The sequence below is a fragment of the Lagenorhynchus albirostris genome, chromosome 11 (genome assembly GCF_949774975.1).
Source record: "Lagenorhynchus albirostris chromosome 11, mLagAlb1.1, whole genome shotgun sequence".
Taxonomy (NCBI): Eukaryota; Metazoa; Chordata; class Mammalia; order Artiodactyla; family Delphinidae; genus Lagenorhynchus; species Lagenorhynchus albirostris.
In genome coordinates this window covers 97568207-97579959 of record NC_083105.1, presented here as the reverse complement: position 1 = coordinate 97579959, position 11753 = coordinate 97568207, and the positions used below count along the sequence as shown (strand labels likewise).

The window sequence follows — 11753 nt, the reverse complement described above, 5'->3', positions numbered from 1 at the left end:
GGAATCTGACAAATAACAGAAAAAGGAAGTCCATCCCTGCCAGAGAGAATCTTTAGTCTATTTGGGTTCTGCCCTTGCGGACAGGCCGAGGTATTGGTGAAAGGATTCGCTTGTTGCTGCTGCCTTGGACAGTAGGATGGGTCTGTTTTTTTGCAACATTAGCTGTAGTACCAGATCATTTCCCTGGGTGAGGGGCAGGGAGGGGTTCTAAGTGAATCATCATCAGAGACTTTGGAGCTGGAAAGGCTCATCACCAAGGCCTAGAAGGGCTAGAAAATCATTCATTGTGGCTTAAAAGACATCAATCGTACGGCGTTGCAAGTCGCTTGGGAATAACATGTGTGCTTCACCTGAAACTCAGGAAAAGACTTAACTTTTAAAAAAGCAAGTGAATTGTCACATTTCTTTGGTCAGAAAAAAACAGACTGGTGGATCAGCTCCTCATGCTGGGGGACAAAAATGCAGCCAAGAGGACTTTATGGGAAGGACCCTAGTTGAAACAGCACTAGCCCAGAAGGGGCTTGAGGGATTTTGGGATTCTCAAAAGTTGCTTTTACCATGATTTCTATAATCAGAAAAATATTCTATGAAAATGTGACTTTTTACTTTCCGCATAGCTGTTCTTCTTGTTTTTCAATTTTCCATGCAACATAATCAAGAATTTATTTGAAACACCTTATGATATGAACTGAAATAAACTTGACAAACTACAATTATCCTGATGTTTTATTCATTCATTTATTATTTATTCATTTATTACTTTTAATTCATTTTACACAACGGGCTTTCTCATAAAATTTTATTTGGAAGGAGTTCTATTCAATTACCCGATGGTTATAAAAATGGAAGAGGGGCTTCCCTGGTGGCGCAGTGGTTGAGAGTCCACCTGCCGATTCAGGGGACATGGGTTCGTGTGCCGGTCCGGGAAGATCCCACATGCCGCGGAACGGCTGGGCCCGTGAGCCATGGCCGCTGAGCCTGCGCGTCTGGAGCCTGTGCTCCGCAACGGGAGAGGCCACGACAGTGAGAGGCCCGCGTACCGCAAAAACAAAAAGAAAAACAAAACAAAACAAAAAAATGGAAGAGAACAATGATAACTAGAGATTGTGGAATATATCTTCTGCAACCCTGGGGAGGGGTGCGGGGAATAAAGGTGACCTTTGGGTTATTTTAGGTGAAGAGTGTGGATGGGATTATAGAAAAGAGAATTTATTTCACACAGTGTCTTTCTGCATCAGTGATTTTAATATGGATTCTTAGTGGTTGTCAACAGCCGGTTAGATAATCTTTTTTTTTTTACACCTTGCTCTTTGGATTCTGACCTAATGAATTCCGGGCTCAGTCCTCCTCCTCCATCTCTTTCTTGATCCAGTCAACGTAGTTGAGCAGTTTCGTGTAGAACCCGTACCCCCTGCTGCAGCCGATGCCCCAGGATATGATGCCTGTCGCCACCCAGCGATCATTTTTCTCATCCCTCACTGCAAAGACCCCTCCGCTATCCCCCTGACAGGCATCTTGCTTTAGAGTCGGGTCCCCAGAGCAGAACATGTTTTCAGAAAACACATCTTTCCTATTTTTTTTCCGGAGCCATTTCTCACAATCCTCTCGCTTAGCTACGGGCAGACGGACAAACCTGAGGTTGTGAGAAAGTCTCTCCTCCGTGATCCCAAAGCCACTGACATAGCCCATGAGACCCTGGTCATAGAAGGTCTCGTTGTCGGGGAGGCAGATGGGGAGGAGGTTGGGGCCCAGGGTGACACTGTTTTCCAGCTCCAGGAGGGCGATGTCCCCCTCGAAGCTGTGGGACTCTTCCTGGCGGTAGTCGGGGTGGATGCTGACCCTGCGGACGGGGTGGTTGGCCAGCTTGGTGATCTCTTCCACGTTGACGTGGCCCAGGAACACGTCCACGGTGGCGTTGCCCTGCGCTTCGTACTCCTTGGGGTAGAGCGTGTGCGCGGCCGTGAGGATCCAGCGGTCGCCCAGCAGCGCGCCGCCCCCTCGGCCGTGGATGTTGGTGAAGGCCTGCCAGGGGAAGTTGCCCAGCTTTGCCTTCTGACCTCCAACGATGCGCTGCTTCTGCTCCACAGGGTTGACGGGTTTCCCGCACACTGGGGAGGAGAAGGGGGCCGGGGGCGGGGGGGGGGAGAAGGGGACGTGGTGGGGGAGAAGGGGGCGGGTGTGGGGAGAAGTAGGCGGATGGGGGGGAGGGGGGGCGGGGGGAGGGGGAAGAAGTCAGCGCCCGGTACCGCGGTCTGTTCCCTCCCCTTCGCCCCCTCTTTTTAGCTCAGGGCCCTTTCTTCTCTCTCCTCCCTCCCTTCCGTCTTTGGTGTACGGTCAGCCTCTTCTCCTCGTTCTTGTTTATTCTTCCTGGGGCTTTTCTCGCTCTTTTTTTCCTTTTTCTTTTTTTGGCCGCGCCGCGGACCCGTGCCCCCTGCAGTGGGACGTGGCGTCTTAACCACTGGACCGCCAGGGAAGTCCCTTTTGCTCTTTTTATTTTTATTCCTCATCTCCCACCTGCTCAGTGAAAAGTCCAGGAATGTCGGGGCAGGTCCAGCTCTCTGGGTCCCTCTGCCCTTCTGCTGGGGCGTCTCCTCGCCTTTTTCCTGATTCCTCCCTCACCCCCTGTCTACCTTCAGCTTCAAGCTGGAGCGTCTCTCCCTTCTCTGTGCCATGCCTCCTCTGAGGCCCTGCAGGGCTGCCAGGGCTGCCAGGGCCACAGAGGACGGTGGAGGGTTTCCACTCACCTGGCAAACACCGAGGCATCTTCTCTCCTGCCAGCTCATTCTTCCACGTGCCCTGAGCTGTGCAGATGTACTGCCCTGAGGGGAGAGGGGCTGCGCTCAGGCTGGGAGGTCGTGGGCAGGGGCCAGTGAGCACCAAAGTGTGGAGGGAGAGGTCAAGGATCAAAGGGAAAGGTTCAAATATATGTGGATGGGCTATTGAAAGTGTTAAGAGGCTCCATACGTATATTTTTGTTTTAATGCTAAGTGGAAAAATCAGAATGCTTAACTATTATATTCGACATGATCCCCATTTGTGAAAGTAGACACAAAACCTGCAAGGAACTTATCAAACTTCCATCAGTGATTGCATCTTGGTGCTGGGTAGTAGATGTTAATGGTAGCTATGGTTTTTTTTTTTTTTTTTTTGGCGGTGCTGGGTGGATCTTAGTTCCCCAACCAGGGATTGAACTCACACCCTTGGCAGTGAAAGAGTGGAGTCCTAACCACTGGACCTCCAGGGAATTCCTGGTAGCTATGTTTTCTGATCACAGACAGTGTGCCGGTGCTCATTGCTCAGAACTTTATCTGCATTATCTCATTTAAGCACCACCGTGAGGCTTTCAGATAGGCACCATTATCCCCACCTTATAGACGAGGAAACTGAGTTTAAATAATTTGCACAAGGTCGGGCTTCCCTGGTGGCGCAGTGGTTGAGAGTCTGCCTGCCAATGCAGGGGACACAGGTTCATGCCCCCCGGTCTGGGAAGATCCCACATGTCGCGGAGCGGCTAGGCCCGTGAGCCATGGCCGCTGAGCCTGCGCATTCGGAGCCTGTGCTCTGCAACGGGAGAGGCCACAGCAGTGAGAGGCCCGCGTACCGCAAAAAAAAAAAAAAAAAAGTTTTAAAGATACCCACAGATGAACTTGAGAGTAATTTAGTAAACCTCAATGCAGAAATTCACAACATAGCAGCCTGAGAGGGTATGTGGGGAGAAGGCTGAGGAAGTCTCACTGATAAAGCTGTAGTGGTGGTGGTGGTGATGGTGGTGGTGATGGTGGCGGTGGTGATGGTGGTGGTGATGGTGGTAGTGATGGTGATGGTGGTGGTGATGGTGGTGGTGATGGTGGTAGTGGTGATGGTGGTGGTGGTGGTGGTGATGGTGGTGGTGGTGGTAGTGGTGATGGTGGTAGTGATGGTGGTGGTGATGGTGGTGGTGGTGGTGGCAGTAGTGGTGGTGATGGTGGTGGCGGTAGTGGTGATGGTGATGGTGGTGGTGGTGATGGTGGTGGTGGTGGTGGTAGTGGTGATGGTGGTGGTGATGGTGGCGGTGGTGATGGTGGTGGTGATGGTGTTGGTGATGGTGGTGTTGGTGATGGTGGTAGTGATGGTGGTGGTGGTGATGGTGGTGGTGGTGGTGGCGGTAGTGGTGGTGGTGGTGGCGGTAGTGATGATGGTGGTGGTGGTGGTGATGGTGGTGGTGGTGGTAGTAGTGGTGATGGTGGTGGCGGTAGTGGTGATGGTGGTGGTGGTGGTAGTGGTGGTGATGGTGGTGGTGGCAGTAGTGGTGATGGTGGTGGTGGTGATGGTGGTGGTGGTGATGGTGATGGTGGTGATGGTGGTAGTGGTGATGGTGGTGGTGGTGATGGTGGTGGTGGTGATGGTGGTGGTGGTGATGGTGGTGGTGGTGATGGAGGTGGTGGCAGTAGTGGTGGTGATGGTGGTGGCAGTAGTGGTGGTGGTGGTGGTGGTGATGGTGGTGGTGGTGGTGGCAGTAGTGGTGGTGATGGTGGTGGCAGTAGTGGTGGTGGTGGTGGTGGTGATGGTGATGGTGATGATGGTGGTGGTGGTGGCAGTAGTGGTGGTGATGGTGGTGGTAGTAGTGGTTATGGTTGTGGTGATGGTGATGGTGTTGGTGATGGTGGTGGTGGTGATGGTGGTGGTAGTAGTGGTTATGGTTGCGGTGATGGTGATGGTGTTGGTGATGGTGGTGGTGGTGATGGTGGTGGCAGTAGTGGTGGTGGTGGTGGTGATGGTGGTGGTGGTGGTGGTGGTGGTGGCAGTAGTGGTGGTTATGGTGGTGGTAGTAGTGGTTATGGTGGTGGTGATGGTGTTGGTGATGGTGGTGGTAGTGATGGTGGTGGTGATGGTGGCGGTGGTGATGGTGGTGGTGATGGTGGCGGTGGTGATGGTGGTAGTGATGGTGGTGGTGGTGATGGTAGTGGTGATGGTGGTGGTGATGGTGATGGTGGTGGTGGTGGTGGTGGTGGTGGTAGTGGTGATGGTGGTGGTGGTGATGGTGGTGGTGGTGGTGGTGATGGTGGCGGTGGTGATGGTGGTAGTGATGGTGGTGGTGGTGATGGTAGTGGTGATGATGGTGGTGATGGTCATGGTGGTGGTGGTGGTGGTGGTAGTGGTGATGGTGGTGGTGGTGGTTGTGGTGGTGGTGGTGGTGGTGGTGATGGTGGTGAGAAGAAGCTGCTTATGAGATTCAAGTCTTTCTTTGTATCAGCTCAGGTGTTTCCTTCTTCAGCTTTATTAGATGCCTCTTGGTACCTCTGAAGCCAGTGCCCTGGATAAATATCTTAATATTCACTCTGTAGGGATTCTATTGGAAGAAATTGCAGAAGATGTCCCAACAAGAGGGAGCAGACTGCCATTTGCATGGGTCCCTACCTCGCTCAGACTTGCTTCTGCCATCTCTGGTTTGCATTTTGTAATACGGCTCGTGGCAGTAGTACTGGATACGGGCCTGGTAGGTGTTCACCCCCGTCGTGGTGGTATAATTGAAGGCTCCATTAGGCAAGCTTCGGGGCTGCCCGCAGTCCTTGACTTGGAGAGAACACAGGGCCGTCTGAGAGCTGGTAAGGATTGTACCGGAACTTCAGTGGGAGGAAGGTGAGCAGTCTGCCCACAGAGCAGGAGTGGACCCGCAGAACATGCTGAGAACCTTCGGGAGCTATGGTGAGTGGGGGGCTCTCGTGATGTACGGGAACTGGATACAACGAAATTCAGCCCTGGGTACAGCCTGTCAGTCCTGCTGAGATGAGGGCTGACTGGTTCCTGGATGGGCCAGAGGCTTCAAAGGATAAGTCAGGGGAGGGTCTTTTTGGGGAGATGCTTAGGCCAGACCCCTCTTCCCTTCTCCTCGGGGGAGACACGTCCCTGAGTTGCAACTTACTCTTGCACCTGGGCATGGCGCGATGCCATGTACCATCATCCTGGCAGACAGCTGTGAAGGACAGGAGCGCCTGTTTGCCCTGTTTGATCAGAGATAGAGGTGCTGTTAGTACAAGGAGGTGCCGCAGCTCCCTTCCTGTCCTCGCTCACACGGGAGCAGTAGGGATGCAAAGTCATCTCTCCAGCCCTCAGACCTTAGCACCCATGGACATGGCTCCTTGGTCCTTCTTCCTAGCCGGTCCTTTCAGACCAGACTTACACATGGGCGCACGTGAGCCACACAGCAGGAAGTCAGACCTAGGGCTGGTTGTTAGACCCAATAATCCTCTCTCTAGATTCTTGCCTGTTTCCACTGAGGTCCAATTGAACCCCACAATTTTAAATTAAAAAAACAAGCCCAGTTGTGTGTTCTCTGCATTGAAACAAAAGTTTCTGCCCTGAAGTAGAACCATGTTTCTCTTCCTCTGGAACACCTTTCATCACCTCATCGCCCCTAGACTGTAGTCTTCTTAAGGGCAAGGGCCTTTCCTAAAATACTAGTGCAGCCCAGCCACTTTCAAGGGTGCTTGAGGATGCTGACGTATGCTAAGTGCTGTCGTACGTGAGCAGATGGCAGGGACCAGGGCAGGAGATGGCCCCCTCTGAAATGAAAAGTAATTGGACAAAATGAATGAGTTTTATTAAGATCAACAGTCATCCCAGATAATTCGCTCTGGAACTGATTGCAAGAGAATGTGTACGAGGATTAGGATGTCCCAGTGAAATGTAAATAATGTGAGAGAAACCGTGTGACTTGTTTAAAACTCTATGATGTGAATGACAAATGCCAAGGTAAGGGTGCGGGGGACGTAGGACGTGGTGAGTTGTCACCTGAGCAGAGAGGAGGGGTCTAGGACACTGAGTCCTTCCTGGAGCGAGGAGCAGTTACCTGGCTAACTCAGCTTGATGCAACATTCAAAGGTAAGCTCCACGAAGCCTGCATGAATATGTGTTTCTTTTTACTGTACTTCCCACATCCAGAACACTGCCTGACACTCAGTAACACTTAGAAGGTTTGTTCGGTGACTTTGCTACAACTGAAGGACAAACCAAAGGTCTCTTCTCTGTTTCACAGTAGGTCTTCCAAGTGGCTCTATTGAACAAAGACGGGATGTCCAGTCCCAGGTCCCTGGCCAGGGGTAACTCCAACTGCATGCTTTTTAAAAATAGCATTTTAATTTACCAGCTTTTGTGAGATTGAGCAGTGGAGAAAAACCACGTATTTTCCTGAGTCTGCAAAGCTGAGGACAGGGTGGTGGACCTGGGGTAAGACCACCAATGTACAGAAAAGAAGCCCCTTCTTGTTGTTAGGTGGGATGCTGCCCGATTCATGAATCATTGAACAAAGTCAGTTAGGTCTTAAAAAAAAACACCAAAATCCCCAAACCCAGAGCTCTGGAGCAAGAGGCAGGGGGTTTGGTGGTAATCCTTGCTGCACACAATCCCGGTACTGTTGAGTTGCTCCTTGCACTTCACCTCCGCCCCCGCCTCTTTGGTTCCTAATTCTACAGTGAGTTATTGGGCAAGGCCAGTAGCTCTTAAACTTGGCTGGGCAGTAGTACCACCTGAGTAGCTTTTAGTAATCCTGATGCCCAGGTTGCACTCCAGACCCATAGACTAGGCTCTAGCGGGGGACCTGGACATCAGTATTTTAAAATCCTAAGTGTTTCCAATGAGCAGTCAAGTTGGAACAGGCCAGGTGGCCCTTCCAGCTCAAACACGTATGATTCCACTTGGGGCTGAGCCTCAGTCTGCTGTGGGCCTGGCTGTGCGAATTATTCCTGATGCTGGGCCAGTTCCTTCCCCTCAGCTGTGGCTCTTACCTCCATGAGCTGGTAGCCTTGTTTGCAGGTGGCGATGAAGTAGTCCCGGAACTCGTACTGAGGCTGCAGGTCCTGGATGATGGTGAACGAGTCTAGGGCCTTGGGCTGGGGACACTTGATGACTGTCAGGGAAAGCAGAGGGCGCATTTATTGCAGAGCCACTGGCCTTCTTTCTGCCCACTACATCCTGCCCCCTTGCTGGCCAGCGAGGGGCCCCGGGCAGCCTTACTTTTGCTGGTGTAGTGCAACTTCCAGCCCTGGCTGTCCCCTGACTCGTCCGTGAAGAACAGCAGGTCCACGGAGTTGCTCCTGGTGTCAATGGGCTCTGGCCTTTGCTTCCCACAGAACTCACCGATGTTCCTCTTGTTGGCATAGATCTGATGGGAGAGGAGGGAGGGTCACCTCTCCAGTTCAGAGACTTTTCCCCAGGGCTGGGGCGGTGGTGCTGGTGGTGGGGATCCTGCTTTCTGTATGTTTTCAGCTGGAGGGTAAAAGGGATCCCCAGTACCCAGCTGCCCGCTGTGTAGGAACTTGCCCAACTCATGTGTGATGTTGGCCGTTGCTGTACCGATTGGCCAGAGGGTCCAGCAGGAAGGAGGGGTAAGAGAGCCACGTAGCGATGGGAGGAGAGGACAGGGCGTCTGGGGGTGGGGAGGTCTGCTGCACCTGTAGCTGGTCGTAGGGACAGTGTACTTGCTCGTGGTCATCGATTTCGAAAGGCTCCAGGAACTTGAGTTGGAGGGTGAGGCCCCGCTCTACCCGGATGCTGTAGTTGCAGCGTAGGTCGGGCGGGTAGGGCCGGGGGTACTCCAGGCTGGAGATGTAGCCCGACGGCTCTGTGAACAGCTCGCTGCTGCACTCGGCTGTGAGAGCAAAGCCGGGAGGGGGGTCACCGGAGACTCGGGCTGGCCCGGTGAGCCCTTGCTCGGTCCCTTCCTCCCAACCCTGACCTCACCCTGGCAGGAATGCCTGTCCTTCTGAAGCTCGTAGCCTGGACGGCAGGAACAGAAGTAGCCACCAATGTAGTTGTGACACAGGTGTTGGCACAGGGGCTGGGGACTCTCCTCCACCAAGTTGAGCTGGGAGGCACATTCGTCCAGGTCTGGAAGAGATTCCGGAAGGAAGCATTCAGTTCCTGCCGGGGGACTTCTGTGGTGGCGCTGGTCTCAGCGAGGTCACTCACCAGAGGCCTAAACAGACAAAGCCAGCTCCTGGCCGCCTGGGCCTCCCGGCCCCTCTAACGCCTTCTGGGAACTGCCCAGTGGGGACAGGGCTCAGGTGGACAGCCCCCTCCTGGAAAAAGCTCTCTTGGGAAAAGCAAGGAAGGCCAGGCTTCCTGCTTCTTTGGAGTCAAGGTTCTCCTTTTCCGGCCCCCGTGCAACATGAGGGCTGGAACACGGGCACAGGGACCACTCACCCACAGCTTGGTAGTAGGCCAGGAAGCCCTTGTAGAACATGATGGTGCCGTTCTCCTCGTTGGAGAAGTCCGTGTGGAAGGTCAGCAGCATCTTGTTCCCTTGGGACATAAATTCCTTCCTTCCTGGAGGGTTGCCCAGTGGAGAGCCCAGCTGCCCACAGAACCTCCCCAGGGTTTTCTTATCGGCAGAGATCTGGTGGAAGAAGGACAGTGGGGTAGGGAGACAGTTGTTGAGGGGACACGTCCCACGTGGAGGGTCAGTGAAGGTCTCCTTCTCTTGTCCCGACGAGCGGATCACGCCTCCTTGCTGGACGGCCTCCAGCTGCTCTCTGCCTGCTGCGTTCTGGCTGTTGCAAGCTTCCCCAGGTGCCTTTCCTCTGTCCCCTGCATCTCCATCCGCTAACTCTGCACGTTATCCTGTCCCGCAAACATCGTCCTTCCCCTTTTATGACCCCCAGCATGTTTCAGACCTTTCTTCACTCCCATCTCCTCCTGTGCCCGCCTCCCACTGGAATCCTGGTGGCCTCTACCTGGCCTCTATCATTCCTTCATCCCTAGAGCCTGGATGGTCTGCTTCACCTTCTGCCCTGTCCTTCCACCTCGCCTTAGTCAAACCACTCACGTCCAGCCATGCCTCGTGATGGACTCAGCTGAACGTGAGCCCCCGGGGCCTGGTAGCCTTAGCAAGCATGGCCGAACTTCCCTTACCTCTTTCTTCACAGATTCCTTAACCCCTCCAGAGCAGAAGGCATCCCTCCCCCCACCTCATTCTTCACCATCCCTTGCCACGAAGACCCCTCGCCTCCAACACTGCCGTCTCAAGTCCTCTGGGCTAGGAAGATGTTTCATTTTCATGTTATTCTCTTATAACCTCCAGGAGGTCTCCTTGGAATAATATTTATGGGCTGTGTGCGTGCTCTACCCGAATCCTGAGTCAAGAATCTCATTTTTATTGGATGTAGAAAGATGGGACTGGGACGGTGCCCTTGGTCATGACGGAGGTGAGGAGACAGCTCCCTGTCCTTGCCGAAGCCTATGCTTGAGCCACCACCATGAAAGTCTCCCCTCCCCATGTCCCTGCGTTCCTGGTGAGGTGGCAGCCAAGGTGATACTCTCCATGGAAACAGGGAAACTAAGGCACAGCGATTTCCCAAAGGCTCCTAGCAAGTAAGAAGATGGGGAAGGTTTCTCTGATTCCTGTAGGCAGTACATTTCCTGAGAGTGGGGCCCGTACCTTCTCTCTGTGTCTCTCCCCTCAGTGCTCCCCTAGGGGCTCTCAAACCAGTGGACACTCATCCACGACATCACTTGACTCTCAGAAACCCCACCTGGCCATCAGCTTTCACAGGCTTGGGGCTTTGTCCACAGGTGGGGTCCTATACAGGGTTCCCAGGTTCCAGAGACACCCAGCTCTCCCTCTGCCCACCCAACCTGAGCCCCTACCTTGACATAATCATAGAAACAGCCTTCCGAAGGCTCCAGGTCAAACTGCCGGAAGACGAGCTTCACCCTGTATCCCGTGGGGACCGTGATCACAGTGGTGGTCTCAAAGTTGTCGGGGTAAGGCTTGGGGTACAGAGGGGAAGTCACTTCCCCATAGAGCTTCCGAGGGGTGAAGACGGAGCCTCCCACCCTGTAGAACAGGACTGGCACCAGGACGTATAAGAGCCACCTGCCAAAAAGAAAAAAGGCATCTGTAGGGCTGGAGGGGGTGCAGCAGCCTTGCAGTTTGGGCAGTGGCTGTGGAGGGGGTGGGGATGGTCATACCGCCGGGCGTTTTCCTCCTCTCGGCCCATTCTAGACCTCACAGAGATGTTCTGGGGGGCGGGGGCGGGCGGAGTGCGGAGGCTGGTGTCTGCAGCTGCGGCATTGGTGCACACTCCCCGGGGCGGTGTCCAGTCCGGAGGTCATCACGCTCCCTCCACCTCTCTCCCCAGCCTCCTCTGCCCTGTCCCATCACTCCCCTCCCCTTCCCGGAATAGGGCTGGCTTGGGACCCGTTAATTGGGGGTGAGGGTTTCCAGTCACGGCTCTCTGAAAGGGCCCCCAAAGGCTCAGCAAAGGCCTCTGGGAGAAACCACCTATGGAAGATGGTTTCGGGCACAAAACACCGCCTCTCCAGGGCTGAGTGGGTCCCCCATCTCGCTGCTCCCTAGGAGCTGGAGGAGGAAGACGAGGTGGCATCACCTCCTGGGTCTGAGGTCTCCTCTTGCCCTCAGGAGGAGGGACGGGGGGCATGCGTTTGCACGTGTGCACGCATGTGCACGTTGGAAGGGGTAAGGTATATACGGAGGGGAAGTGTGTTCCCGCCTCCCTGAGTAAATCTGGGGGCAGGGTTGCCTCCCGTGCCCAGGATTCTCTGCTCTGGCTTCTCCCTCCCTCCTTGGTCCCCATTAGCCTTACTCACATTTCTCAAGGCCTGTTTTTGGGTCTCTGACTCTCCTGACAGCGTCTTCATCCACTCTGTGTCCAGGGAGAGCAGAGTCACGCAGAGGAGGGAAGGGGGAGGGAATGAGGAGGAAAAGGGGGGGACCATTACGGGAGGAATGTTGTAGGGAATGAACTATTTGCATA

At 54.0% G+C, this 11753-nt stretch overlaps 1 protein-coding gene across 2 annotated transcripts; it reads right to left on the bottom strand.

Annotated features, from left to right (window-relative positions):
• Positions 1-1224: 1224 nt before the first annotated feature.
• Positions 1225-11738, bottom strand: C1R (complement C1r). 2 transcript variants are annotated; one of them, XM_060166993.1, is made up of 11 exons: positions 11587-11738; positions 10624-10852; positions 9181-9373; positions 8719-8865; positions 8430-8626; positions 7993-8140; positions 7764-7885; positions 5903-5981; positions 5398-5553; positions 2745-2819; positions 1225-2108 (listed from the first exon to the last, which is right to left on the bottom strand). In XM_060166993.1, coding segments are annotated over exons 1-11 (2118 nt in total). In that variant the 5' UTR covers positions 11589-11738; the 3' UTR covers positions 1225-1338. The 2 variants fall into 2 exon arrangements, with proteins under 2 accessions (XP_060022976.1, XP_060022975.1); XM_060166992.1 differs by lacking the exon at positions 11587-11738 and adding an exon at positions 10948-10991.
• Positions 11739-11753: the final 15 nt, after the last annotated feature.